At 47.2% G+C, this 12,552-nt stretch overlaps 1 protein-coding gene across 5 annotated transcripts in view; it reads right to left on the reverse strand.

Moving 5' to 3' along the window:
* Window positions 1–12,225, reverse strand: part of cdc42bpab (CDC42 binding protein kinase alpha (DMPK-like) b) — a 52,434-nt gene extending 40,209 nt beyond the window's left edge. For 2 of the 5 annotated variants that reach the window (XM_062559741.1, XM_062559740.1), the window contains exon 1: window positions 10,807–12,225. In XM_062559741.1, coding sequence (XP_062415725.1) covers window positions 10,807–10,984 — 178 coding nt within the window. In that variant the 5' untranslated portion in view covers window positions 10,985–12,225. The remainder of the gene's footprint in view (window positions 1–10,806) is intronic. The other 3 variants (XM_062559743.1, XM_037450357.2, XM_062559742.1) reach the window with 2 other exon arrangements.
* Between the last annotated feature and the right edge of the window lie 327 nt (window positions 12,226–12,552).

The raw sequence follows: 12,552 nt of genomic DNA on the forward strand, positions 1-12,552 counted from the left end.
GTTCTTTAAAAGAGCCCAGAGGTCCTAGTGTAGAAGTGACAAGTTACACAGCAGTCAGGTTGACCCTCCCACACTAATCACTGCCCAAGTCAGTATTTGGAAACCTCATTTCTGACCTTTATCTTTTTAAATAGGATATTATATATGCATATATAATATGCATTACCCCAAAATCCATGGCTGCTCCCCCAGTACTAAAACACAGAGGAGCCGCTTCAATACACCTACATATGTGCACATTTGTTCTGTGCTTTTGCTGTAGTGTAGTGTTTGATGTAATTACTGTATATTTGTAGCTGTTTATTTAAATAAAAAAGGAAACCAATTATGTCCAGTAAAACGTATGCAATATGTGTAAATAATACATGCGGTTTGGGTTTTTCTAGTCATTTGTTGGTTCTTCATGTATTGTCTTTGTGACGCTTCAGTTTTTTTCTTTTCTGTCTCTTTCTGGTCCGAATAATGGATGATGCCTGCCTTGTTGCAGTTATACTGGATGACAAAATATGTATGATGGAGAATGACATGAGTATGGTCCATTTCCCATCAATGCAAAGAAAAAAATCCAGACCAGACTCCAAATGATGACATGTAGAAGAAATGTGTCAGTGCTGGGACTTGTAACCAAAAGCATCCTGAAAGTATGCATCTGGCAACAGCTGGGCGTGTTAGGACGGGCCTTCCCTTTACAACAGGACGGAGGTGCACATGTGAGCTCGACACCAAAGTGAGAGCTTTATTTCAGAGCCATGATAGTGATGGACAGGAAGACAGCCTCTCCATGCTGTTACCATAGACACACTCCCCGTGTTGATATCCCAAACAGATCACATGATGCGTACAGCTAACGTTCCTAAGAGATAGAGCGCGCTGCCACTAGCGGACGGAGTCCAGGAGTTAACCGGGGAGGGCTAAGACCTTTCGGGTCGATTGGGTAAGCTGCAGGAGCGGGTGGACACCAAGATAACAGCTAACGCCACTAATGGCCTCAGCGCTAAGCAGATTGAGTCCGCGTGGGAGGCTGCAGCGGGACGGCCCGTGTTTTGACGTGGACCTGAGACACCGAGGGGAACCCATTCCCCCACTGTCACCTGGATGATAAAGGCCAGGCTTGTGTGTGCTGGACCCCGATGTATGTTAGAACCAAGCAGGCCCCTGAGTACAGGTGTACCAGGTGTACCCTCAACGCGGGGCAGGAGAAGCGTGTTAGTGACTAGTCCATGTCTAATAACGTTGTGCCGTGTTAGGATTGACTGTAGGGCTGTTTGGGATGCGCGTCTGCACATATGGATCATCAATGATGAACAATTAGCATTTCAGAAAAGCATGAGGGATCTTTTTTTCTTCTTTTGGACTGATCCAATCTGTGACTCTGATCTGTGTAATGTGAACCGCTAGTTTTCACATCACATCGGACGTATTTCGTATGGTAACGTAGGTATGCTAAATAAAAAGTTTTGGACAGAAAACTATCAAAACCTAATCATACGCAACTGAGTTTATTATCAGCAAATGACTTAATCTCAGAGTGGTTAGTGACAGACCTTTGGGGCTATTCATATGAGGGGGATGGCTGTGTGCACATATCACTGCTTGAATAAATATTCTGTTTGATTATTGATTCAATAAGCCCGCCTCCTATCGACTACTATATAATAAGAGCAATCAATACTCCGGAAGGGAGGCAAATGAAGGGGGGGGGGGGGGGGGGGGATTGGATTTGGTAGTGATGAAATTGAGTCATTAGCAACGAGTCCAACTGTTGTGTCTGTACAGTGACCTTCACCACAGGAAGGAAGGCGTGAGAAGCTCCTCTTTATTTATAGAGGACAATAACAGTGACCAGTCAGAGGAAGACAATCAAGCCATCACAGGATATCCCCCACCAGAGAAAAGAAAGACTACTGTGGGCTCCAGCCACACGGCTTAATGCAAATATCCGTATTAAGCCGTGTCTCAGCTCACTGTCACACCCGTTCCCTTTGAAACAGACACCACGAAACTACAAAGAAATCCTAAAGCAACAAGAGGAATGAAGAGGAAACATCTCCCCGGGCGCTGCAGAGGGGGCTTCATTGTCACCCACAATCCACACAGATGACACAGCTCGGGGGGAGGGGGGGTTGGACTATCCAATTGCTTGCGCACAGGGACCTGCGTGAATTGGTCCAGCCATCGAACATTACTCGAGACGTGGAGGTCGCAACAGCGTGCACGAGCCATGCACGCGAGTGGCAGCGTAGATCCAGCGAGGGACCTGAAAATAGATCGGGTCACCGTCAAATTCACCACCGCAACACGAGCCAAGGTCATTGCTCCGCCGGTGTCAGCTGTTGTGAGCAGCGCAGAGGCAGAGGCACGAGTCTGTGTGGACTCTTCATATCCATCTCAGCCAATGAGGTTACTTTGATAGAGGCTGGGGGGGTGGGAGTATGGAAGCCTGCCATTTGTCAACTTTAAAAACGGTATTGACGCAGGGCTAAGCAAGTATTGTTCTCGTCATGCATCAATTTCTTTCCCTCTGACAGCAACTGGTTGCATCCATGTCCGTCTAAAATGTCAGCAGCTCATCATTTTATCCCAACCGATCTTTTGGTCGTAATTAGAATATATATTCATGAGTTATTCCCATTGAAGGTCAGTGATATCTGACCTACAACTTGTAATTAGTTCAACCATGCGTCAAAGTCAACTGACAGCCTCAGTGTGTGTGTGTGTGTGTGTAGCAGCGGAGCTTTATTACGGATGCAGCTCAGCTCAGAACCAACTGAGCTGTCAGATCGACTCAGGCTTTGCACGTGTGCTTCTTTTTGCCACACCCCAAAGCAAAATATAGCATGCATACACCACCCCCCCCCCCAAAAAAAAGGACCAGCACGTAGCGCCGGCCTTCTGTCAGGAAGGAAAGAGATGGAAAAGAGGTATAAAGAATAATCATCTTAATGCTGAGTGAGTGGAGGAGGCAGGAAGAAAAATGGACAGCGAGAACACAGCAGGAGCAGTCAGTCAGTCAGTCAGACAGACAGAGCAGGGCGGGTGGCTCGAGTGGACAGACAAAAAGGCAGACCTGGCCTCATCTGAACAGCTGCTGCTCTCTCCAACATTGCCCCTCTGCTCCGAATTCCACAGGCAGCCCAGCTAAGAGGGGCCGGAGTCAGCGATTCTGACTCACAGGCACCAGCCGGGGAAGCAGGCTACGGCACACACAGAGGGACATAAAGCACCCAATGCCTGAGGTTGGACTTATCGTTTCAGAGTTTTCTCAAATCAAAGGAAAAGGAGATTTTTTTGTAACAAACAAAGAGGTTAGACCACTAGAGTGGATGCATTGGCGGTGATGATGTTAGGGAATTAGAGCTGTTGCAGACAGACAATGTTTGGCCAGTGCTGTAGCTCATGGGAACACGCAGACAATAGAACAACAGAAGTGAAATGGAAAGTAGGAGCAGATTCCCCGGGACAACAACATGAATTGTACGCCGAAAAAACTGGATACCCAGACATAACGGCCACGCTAAAAGGCCCAGCAAGCCCCAGCCTGACGCAGAGAGGGGGGCGGCGTGAACAGCATGCCCCGAGGACCCGCTGGAACTCCACAGCAGGGGTTTGCTCTCATGCTGATGGATTTTAACCAGAAGAAACCCCAAGAAACTCAACTTACATGGGGTTTTATATTGTGGGTCGTCCGCCCACCAGCCCCGCCCACACAGTCTGCACCCTCCCCCGACTCCATTCATTAGGACGTCTGGACCCTGCCAAAGCTCTAACCTTGGGGAACCACTGCTCAACTAAATAACATCGTAGTGTGTACATACTGTTGGAATTGGATTCTAAACGTTCCAAATTGCGTCTGTGGCTTCTGCCCAAAAGGTCTTACATTCCTTAATCCCTGGATTTAAATGAGAAGCAACATGAAGTACTGTCAGTGAACCATACTAGACACACACATTGTCATTATACCAGCGACCATAGTTCTCCTGCTACTTACGACTCAGCACCATTTAGCAAGTATCATCATTGAGAGGCTTTATGTTATGATGAAAATAAGGATCACATGCAGAGGTGGATTATTCCGCTTCCTATGGACCTTTTTCTTTGTTTCACGTCAAACCTGTAGCTATGGGTTGACTATATCAGAAAAGTAGAAAGTTACAACTTTTCAGCGCCACCTTGCAAGCCCAAAATCAATACGTTTTTGAAAATACATTTTGGATGTTGTTGAATCCTGCGGTAAAACTACTGTATTACCAACCAATGTACTGCTGCAGACCGATTTTAGACACCAGTTATGCAGTGTGCACTGACTAGAAGGTGTTTGCTAGGTTACCATGCTGAGAGGCAGCTAAGGGGTCCGTGTCTGTGACAGGGAAATAAAGTAGTTCCCCTGTTCGGTGAGCTAGGATGAGTCATTGGAGTGTGGTTCAAGTCTGACATGGTTACATCCAGAGCAGTACACTGCTTTGCTTTCTCCCTCTACTGCAGTAGTACACAGAACACTGAGCAGTACCTTGGACCAGCCAATTACAAACATCTCAACCATGCCTCTCTAACATTTGGACACCTTGCATACTCAGCTGCTGAACACGCTGCAACAAGAGGCATATCCAAATAAAGCTGCAGGATGGAAAACCTAAAGAATTGGTGAGGAGGGGGTTCCTTGATAAGAGTGAGATAGATGTTTAGAGGACTTTAGGTATTAAAATGTTATTGATCATAGTCGTTTTGAAGATGGATTCTTTCCATGGCAGCATTTGAAATGATGCTGGATTTATTGGCTTGGCTTTCACCTCCTTCTTGTTCAATGAGACTACACAACCCCCGATTCAGCAAGTATGGGAGGGGACAAAAGTATGCAGGCCAGCGCCAATTAGCCATGGGACCAATTTGGCTGAACGGGTGGAGTGGGGGAGCACCAACATTCACCAGTTTTGTGAGAAATCGATTGTCTGTGGTGCGTCTGTGTGTCATACAGAGAGGAAGCCGTGCCAATTGCTCATCTGAGCTGAAGAGTCAGAGTAAGTAACAGTTTTCCTTTAGCGTGGACAATTACAAGGGCTGTCAAAGTTAACGGGTTATGTGATTATTGTGGCAGAGATTAATGCGATAAAATATTTTAACGCTGTTAACATCAGTTAGATGGGGAGAGACCGAGATGGAGCTGAATATGGAGAGCTTTTTCCATTGGAACTGTGCAGTTCATTTCTAAAAATGACTTGTTTTAGCTTTCTAAGCTTCAAGCCAAAAAAAGTCCACTTAGTGAGGGACTCATTTTGAAAAAGAACCGCAGTAGAAAAACAAAAGCACAACACGATAATGAGCCGACGCAGCCAACCGAGCAGGTTCATTTCCATTTGGTCTGTAAAGACTGGAAAGACAGCCGAGCGGAGAGGTCACATGATCCCCGGCTAACGGACACTACAGGGGAAGAACCAGGTGGAGCGAGGGAAGAGGGGGAGGGAAGATGAAGAGCAAAGGGGGAGGAGGGGAGGCCATTTGCAGTCAGATCCCGAGGGTCCTGAGCGGCCGGCTAATGACGGCGTCCTCCGGGAGACGAAGAAAGGAAGCCGACCCCTCCCCTGCCCCTTTGTGATGACACATCACAATCAGCTGTGAGCATTTCTCTGCTCCAAAAGTACCTGACAGATGAACGTCGTACGTTACACCTACCGAATTGATATTTATTGATAGCAAGTAAGAAAAAAAAGTATCTTCAAAATGAACAGGAATGCTTGTTAGCGTTTTCCTCAGCAGAAAAGTCATATGTTTTAATGTGACCATTTAATGCAAAACTTATTTTAATTCAAAGTAGAAATGGCCTTTTGAACTGTGGGGGAAAGAAAGCTCAGGTACTCCACTCACTTTACACATCGAAGTCTGTGTTTTCTTCACTTGGAGGACCACTCGGCCCGTCCTCCAGAGCTCTACAAAGTGTGAGAAGAATAAATAACCTTGGTTGTCATCAGCGTTATCTGACCTCTGGATGCTTCACATTGTTAACAGCAGCCAGCATTATAAACCTGAGACGTGGAATTTGAAGGAAGAGTGAATGTTCGCATGAGAATTCTAAAAAGCTGTCCATGTTTCTGGATGCTCTTCTGTTGATGAATGATTCTTTGTTTGGAGCTGCTGAGTGAAATCACAGGAGCAGCAGGACTGCTAGAAGAAGAGGATCTACATGTCTGATTGCTGGATTCTGGACAATGGAAAAGGTTGAGTCCGAGTGTGTGTGTCTCGAAAAGGGACTCAGAGCTTCGGCGTGCTTCGGCGTGTGTCAGAGAGCAGACTGGCTGCCTGCGAGTCGGATTGAGAGGGGAGACCACCAGCGAGGAAGTAAACAAGCTGGTGACCTTGCACCAAACTGTTGGGACAGCAAGCGAGCCACAGTGCACATAATGACACAATGCTGTACAGCTGTCCCGCTTCCTCCTATGACATCATGTTCCCGTCGGCTAGGGACCAGCTAACGTCCTTGAGGTTCCTTCCTGCTCTCTGGGCCCCACCGTAAGCACCGGACGGGAAACGGTTGAACAACTTGAGGGGCCAAAGGATGTCCTGATAGAATCCACCACAAAACCGATTTTCAAGTCCCACGCTAATAAGACTAACAAAGATTCCCCTTTAATGGCAACATGCATGTCCCTGGAAGCCCTCACACTTTGGAGAGAGTTTGGATTTGTAAACTATGACTTTGGGTTAACACTGGATTACTCTAAACCTAAACTCCTAGTATCAGCACTTATATCAGTCAATTTTATATATATATATATATATAGATAGTATCCAGTCCTAAAAATGACATTAAAACACTGCTTCACAATCTCACTACTGGGTGGCGACCCACCAATTGAGAATCACTGGTTTAAAAAGTACAAGAAATGGTGATTGTTGTTTGTCGCCATGGTGACAACACACATTAGCTGGCCTGTAAAAGGGCGGAGTCAGCTTGCCCTTCTCTGGCGTGCAGTTTTCCACTTAGCTGGCTTGCTAACTAGTGTACAGCTGGTTACTAAGATATGCTATGCTAGCTTTAGCTCCCCAAGAGCATTGGGGAGAGAGGCTGGTGGACCGCTGTTTAAGGGCCTTCGGGAGCTCGCCAGTTAACTAGCATAGAGCTGGATAATTAGCTAGCTTCTCAATTCCACCAGGCTGTTATGCTACCCACGGTTCCAGAAAATGAGTCAAAGCTGTGACTGCTATCGATGTGCTTCCTACAGAGACAAGATTATGTGGATTAAGTCTCAACTCTTCTAAATACTCTCCAAGCTGCATAGTGTTACTACAGCTCATTGGTGAGTCTGTTAAGTTTGCATGGAAGTTAGCTACAACAAGTATCACAATGGCAACAGTACAAATAAAAATGGCCACCAATCCGACCATCCTGACTTTGATAGGAATATCCATTCTTTCTCGATTTCTCAGGAATTACCTCTCTATTCTGTGTTCATCATTCACCAAGACTTACCAAAAAATAAAAGGACACCTCCTGCTTGGTTGGCCACTACCTAAACAAAACCGTCGTCCTATAACTCAGAAACATGAATATTTCTGCAGCTGCGGCTGGTTCTTGGGGGGCCGTAATGGCCTCCAAGCTGAATCTAAAACCATGTGACACAAACACTCAGGTGCGGTTTTATTAATGGCAGGAATAACCTTGCTCTGTGAACTATGACATAGGCTAGTTCAGCAAAGCCACAAAGTGTGTGTGTGTGTGTGTGTGTGTGTGGCATGCTGCCAATGAAAGCCTTGCAGGGTGGAGCACACATCAGCTGCAGCTGAACAGCTGGCCTCTGCAGTCTAAAACTGAGAAAAGGTTAGGCGTCCTCCCCCATGTTTGCCAAATGTGGGTTGGCATGGCCACCGATTTCATTCAGCTGTCCGGCAATCTGCTTCCAAAAACAGGGACAGAGATCGGGAGAAAACAAAGAGCAGGAAATGATGGGAGAGATTATGGGATACCGAAGACTATTGAAAGCAAGTTGAATGCTGGCTACTTTTTTGCAGCAATCGCAGGTACAAAGACAAATTTTATTTAATTAAAAAACAATAACATGACAAACATGGGAGATGTTGATAAGTTGGGGCCGGTGGACCCGTGGGGAGTCAGGATACCGAGTACTTTCCTTTGTTCATTTCTCCTGTGGCTGCAGGTCATGTCGGGGTCTCTATTTCAGCTGAAATAAGGTCACCACGCAGGAAAAAAAGCAAACCCAATACAAATGTTTGTCTTTCTCTGCGGCTCATGTACATTCTCTGGGGGAAAAAGAGACGGTTGAAGCCCTATTTCAATAAAGAGGGACACAGGTAGGCTTTTTTGCTTTCTGTAGCTGCAGAGTGGCTGACAAAGGATCTTAGATTTCACAAGGCCCATCTTGAACCATTTTTCTGTGTGTAGAATTAAACTGTTTTAAGTACACGTTCACGGCGGGGCGGGGGGGTTATTATTATATCGTCAGCTAATCTTTAGCTAGATACTGGAAAAAGTGTTGCACCTCATTTATTGCAATGTTAAAAACAAACATCGGACCGGGTCACAAATGCTTCGGTTAAGACAGTAAGCAATTATATGCCAACCCAATAATGAAAACGCAGAAGAATAATGGCTTGATTAAAGTAACTGAATGATTGTTGATCTGAATTCTAAGTGTTAACGTGTGGACCCTCACAAACAAACCGTACCGCTTGACATCAAACATCAATACTTAAATGTAGTTTTTCTCCGTGCTGTACATGTTAAAGTAGTTGCAACTGATGCCCACAGAAGGAATCAGTGAGCCCCGCTGACAGCATCAAAGTACGCAGAGAGGTGAGGAGTGAGGAGCTGTTTTCTTTGTAAATGTATGTACTCTGTCGGTTAAGTAAAAATGACCACGGCTGTGTCAATTTATCGTGCAGTAAATCTATGAAATAAAAATAATCTAGGTCGTTTCCATACGTTATACGTTGACAGTCCTAATGTTTACTCCATCCCAGATCAAAACAAACAAACAAATTTCCAGTTTAGACTGCTATAAGAATAGCTCTTTCATCCAAAAGTTGGTGTTTTTGAAAAGTGATGAAGCATATACAGTACATGGCTCATCTCAAAATGCTTCATTGGAACATGGTTCAAAGTCAAAGAACAAAAACTGTGACACTCCCAACACACTAGATCCCCAACCCTGACAGCAGAGACACCGAGGATCTCTTCCATCTTGACCAGGAGCCACAACACGCCTGTGATAGCCATCGTTCATTTGTCACAGAGAGGAATACGAGACGAGTGAAGCATCATGGTGCACCTGCTTGGGGGCGGCAGTAGTTGCGGGCGGACGTGGGCTCCCTGTCCGCTGGTGCAAGCGTGCGCACGTGTCTGTAGGCCGGGCGGAACTGCTGTGCACCACCAGGAGTGGACAATTGTAGAAAAAAACAATTCCAGACTTTCGTGTTCAATGGTTTGAAGTAACAAGGCTTTCTATCATGCCACCTATCGAACCATCTAATAATTCTTGCTACTAGGGATTAAACTCTGCAGCACAATTAGGATGCTCTAAAAGAAAACACATCATGTGTAATGACCAAACAAAGGGGCAGAGGTACCTCTCAAGATACAAAAAAACAACAATTATTCACCAAATTCCAGCCACTTCCAGTGTTTAACTAGCCAGCATAGCTCGGGTTTAGCTCAGAATAGGTTGTCCAGATGGTGGAGTAAACCAACAAAGCAACCACAGCCAAACTTAAAACACCATTTGACCGATGTATCTGCTATTCGGTTTGCCTGCCACTGCCTTTCCAAAATGCAGTTTCATAAATAAATAAAAAACAGAATACAAGATGGGAGCAAATGTATCAAACTGCAGCTCCTTTGCGTATTACTTTTGTTGCCCTCATTATGATGAATGTGTGTAGTTTTTGTGGGGCGATGGCTTGCTCCCGGACGGCCTCAGACTGCTGCAGCACGACTCTCTGTGCTTTCAGAGCCAGGCAGGCCGGCTCCAGCAGCTAGCCGGGCCTCTGCACCACATTTTAACTAAGAGAGTTGTTCACATTCCTGCTTCATGCACAAACCAAACCCCCAATGTCACACACACACACACACACACACACACACACGATCGAGTTGCTTGTGTGTGTGTCCTCTTGTCTCCTGCATGTTGTTTTTCCTGACTTTGTTTTAACCAGGGGAGTGGGAAAGGTTACTAAACCGATGGAAACATTTCAGGCATGTGTGCTGGAAACGACACACTGATCATTACCTAACAGAGACGGTCTGTCTGATAACGCAAACTTTGAAAAACACACGCCCATAACACAGGAAAACAATCTGGCATGTGAAATGGATCATTTAAAAAAGGGACCAATCACGGCTCGGTGCAATGACAGAAGTCTTCTTGACTGTCATAAGGACAAATGGCAGCATGGAGGGTACGGACATCTTAATGAGATCTTTGGAGTGGGCCCGTCTAAGATCCTCCTCACTACAGCAGACTCTCTTCTCCTTGTCTGCCTGGTACCTTTCTTGTGGAGGAGGGAGGAGGAGGGGGGGGGGGTGTATTAAGACATGTGTACCGTTACGGTGTATTTCGTGCAACTTCCACACCGTGTTGTTGGTATGATGTGTTTGGACAAAGTGCCCCCCCCCCCCCCCCCCCCCCGCTTTAGTTACCGGGAGGGTTTTAAGTGAGGAGAGGCCACCGGAGCCCCACTGCTACTATAAAAGGAATGTGATGGGGAGGGAGGCCACAGCAACACCAACATCATCCGCCTATCATCTTACAAGCAAAAGAAGACAGAACATGAGTAAACAAAGGGCCGAGCCTGGCTCACCCCATTCCAGGAACTCCAGGATGTTCTTCTCTCTCCTAATTGGAGAGTTGTTGCACTCGTCGTAGAGGCAGACCAGGATGTCCAGCAGCGTCTCCACGCTGAGACACTGGCCGTTAGACTGCGCCGGCCCGTCCAGGACCAGCTTCTCCAGCTTCTTCAAACGCACCTCTCCCGACATGGTTATTCCGGCTGCTGTTCAAGTGATGATGAGGAAGACGATGGAGGATGCTGGGAAGGGGAAATGGTCGGGCTGCTCCTCGGCCTGTTGGTTGGCACACAAGGGGCCTGTAAAGAAGTTCTCTCCCCTTGAATGTCTCCAGTTATAAAAGTTTATGTTGAGGACAAGCCGGTGGGCTAATTCCGCGTCAACGTTGGCCAATTCATGATCTCCCTCTTGAAGATCCAGTAACTAAGACGCGCAGAACTTGCCCATTTTGTAAATACGAAAAGAAGTAACGTTTGTCCCAACAATCCGGCGGATTCTGACAAAGTCCCGACGCAGGCCGGCGGTGACGAATTGTTTCGACGCGGCTCAAGAGATCCACCTGAGTTGTTGTGGCAGATATTTGGGATTCTCCATTCTTGCAGTACCCCCCACCACCCCCCTCCCCAAAAATATGCAGGGCAGATCTGCAATGCTACAAAGCCCGAGCGCCCCTCCTCTGCTCCAGGAATGGCTTAGTGAGCAGCCCTGCTAGTCAGCTAGCAGCTAGCCAGTGAGCTAACGCTAACGTTACTTTCCCCCGTTCCTAAGTGCCATCCCGCTGCCTTTCCCAGTGGACGGACACGACGACGCCGTTAAACTGAGCGTGTCCCCTAGCAGCAGTACTGGTTATGTTCCACCCAAGCGCAGAATATTCCCGTGTTGTCACAACTCAGTGCTGGCAGATATGTTCTTTAAATCCCATTCTTCGTCCAAACGTCCGACTGTCTCTTTAGTTTCTTCCCAGTTGCCACACGACGGTTTGCTCGCGAGTTCTAACAGACAGAAAGTTAGCCGTCAAAAACGCAGCTCGTTTTTTTTGAAGGTTATAGCGGAGCTCGTTTCACGTCACGAGCAGAGCTGTAGTCTCGTCTGGCTTATTCCGAATGCGGGACACAGCCTAAACTCCCCCCGTCCTTCCCGTCGCCGTGCCCGCCTCCCCCGCCGCTCGCACCGCGTCTCCTCGCCGTCCTTGCACAGTCAAGTCAGCAGCAGGCTGCGCCAGAGACTGTCCGCGCGGAGAGACAGCCGAGGAGACAGCTCTGTCCGCTACGCCGCAAGGAATTGTGGGAAAAGGGGGTCCTGTTATAAATTATGAATGAGTTACAAATGGACGCTCAGCGCGTGACCCTTGTACGCGTTGAAAACAAAAAGTAAGCGCCCATAAAAACAGGTACGCTCTCCTTCCCTCGGTAGAGAACGTCCAAGCTGCAAAGCCGCGCGTCGCGAAGCCACCTTGCGTCTGCTTTATCGAAGAATAGCGTAAAGGTACAGCTGTCACGCATGCGCAGAGTGCTGGCTCCACGCAGCCATCTTTGATGGGCCAATCCTTGAACGTGCCTGGCAGCGTATCTCTCCCCCTCATAGCATCTCTGGTTGCTACTGCAGGCAAAATCCCAGATCATCATCATGGCGCCCGGCATAGCATCTGCTGTGCGGAAGGGGTGGGGGTGTGTGGTTCAATGTTGTGAATGGAAACTGCGGGCTGTCTGTCAGTCAGCTGCTGACGTAGGGCGGAGAGGACACATTTTCTGCAGAAGTGG

The sequence above is a fragment of the Pungitius pungitius genome, chromosome 20 (genome assembly GCF_949316345.1).
Source record: "Pungitius pungitius chromosome 20, fPunPun2.1, whole genome shotgun sequence".
NCBI lineage: Eukaryota > Metazoa > Chordata > Actinopteri > Perciformes > Gasterosteidae > Pungitius > Pungitius pungitius.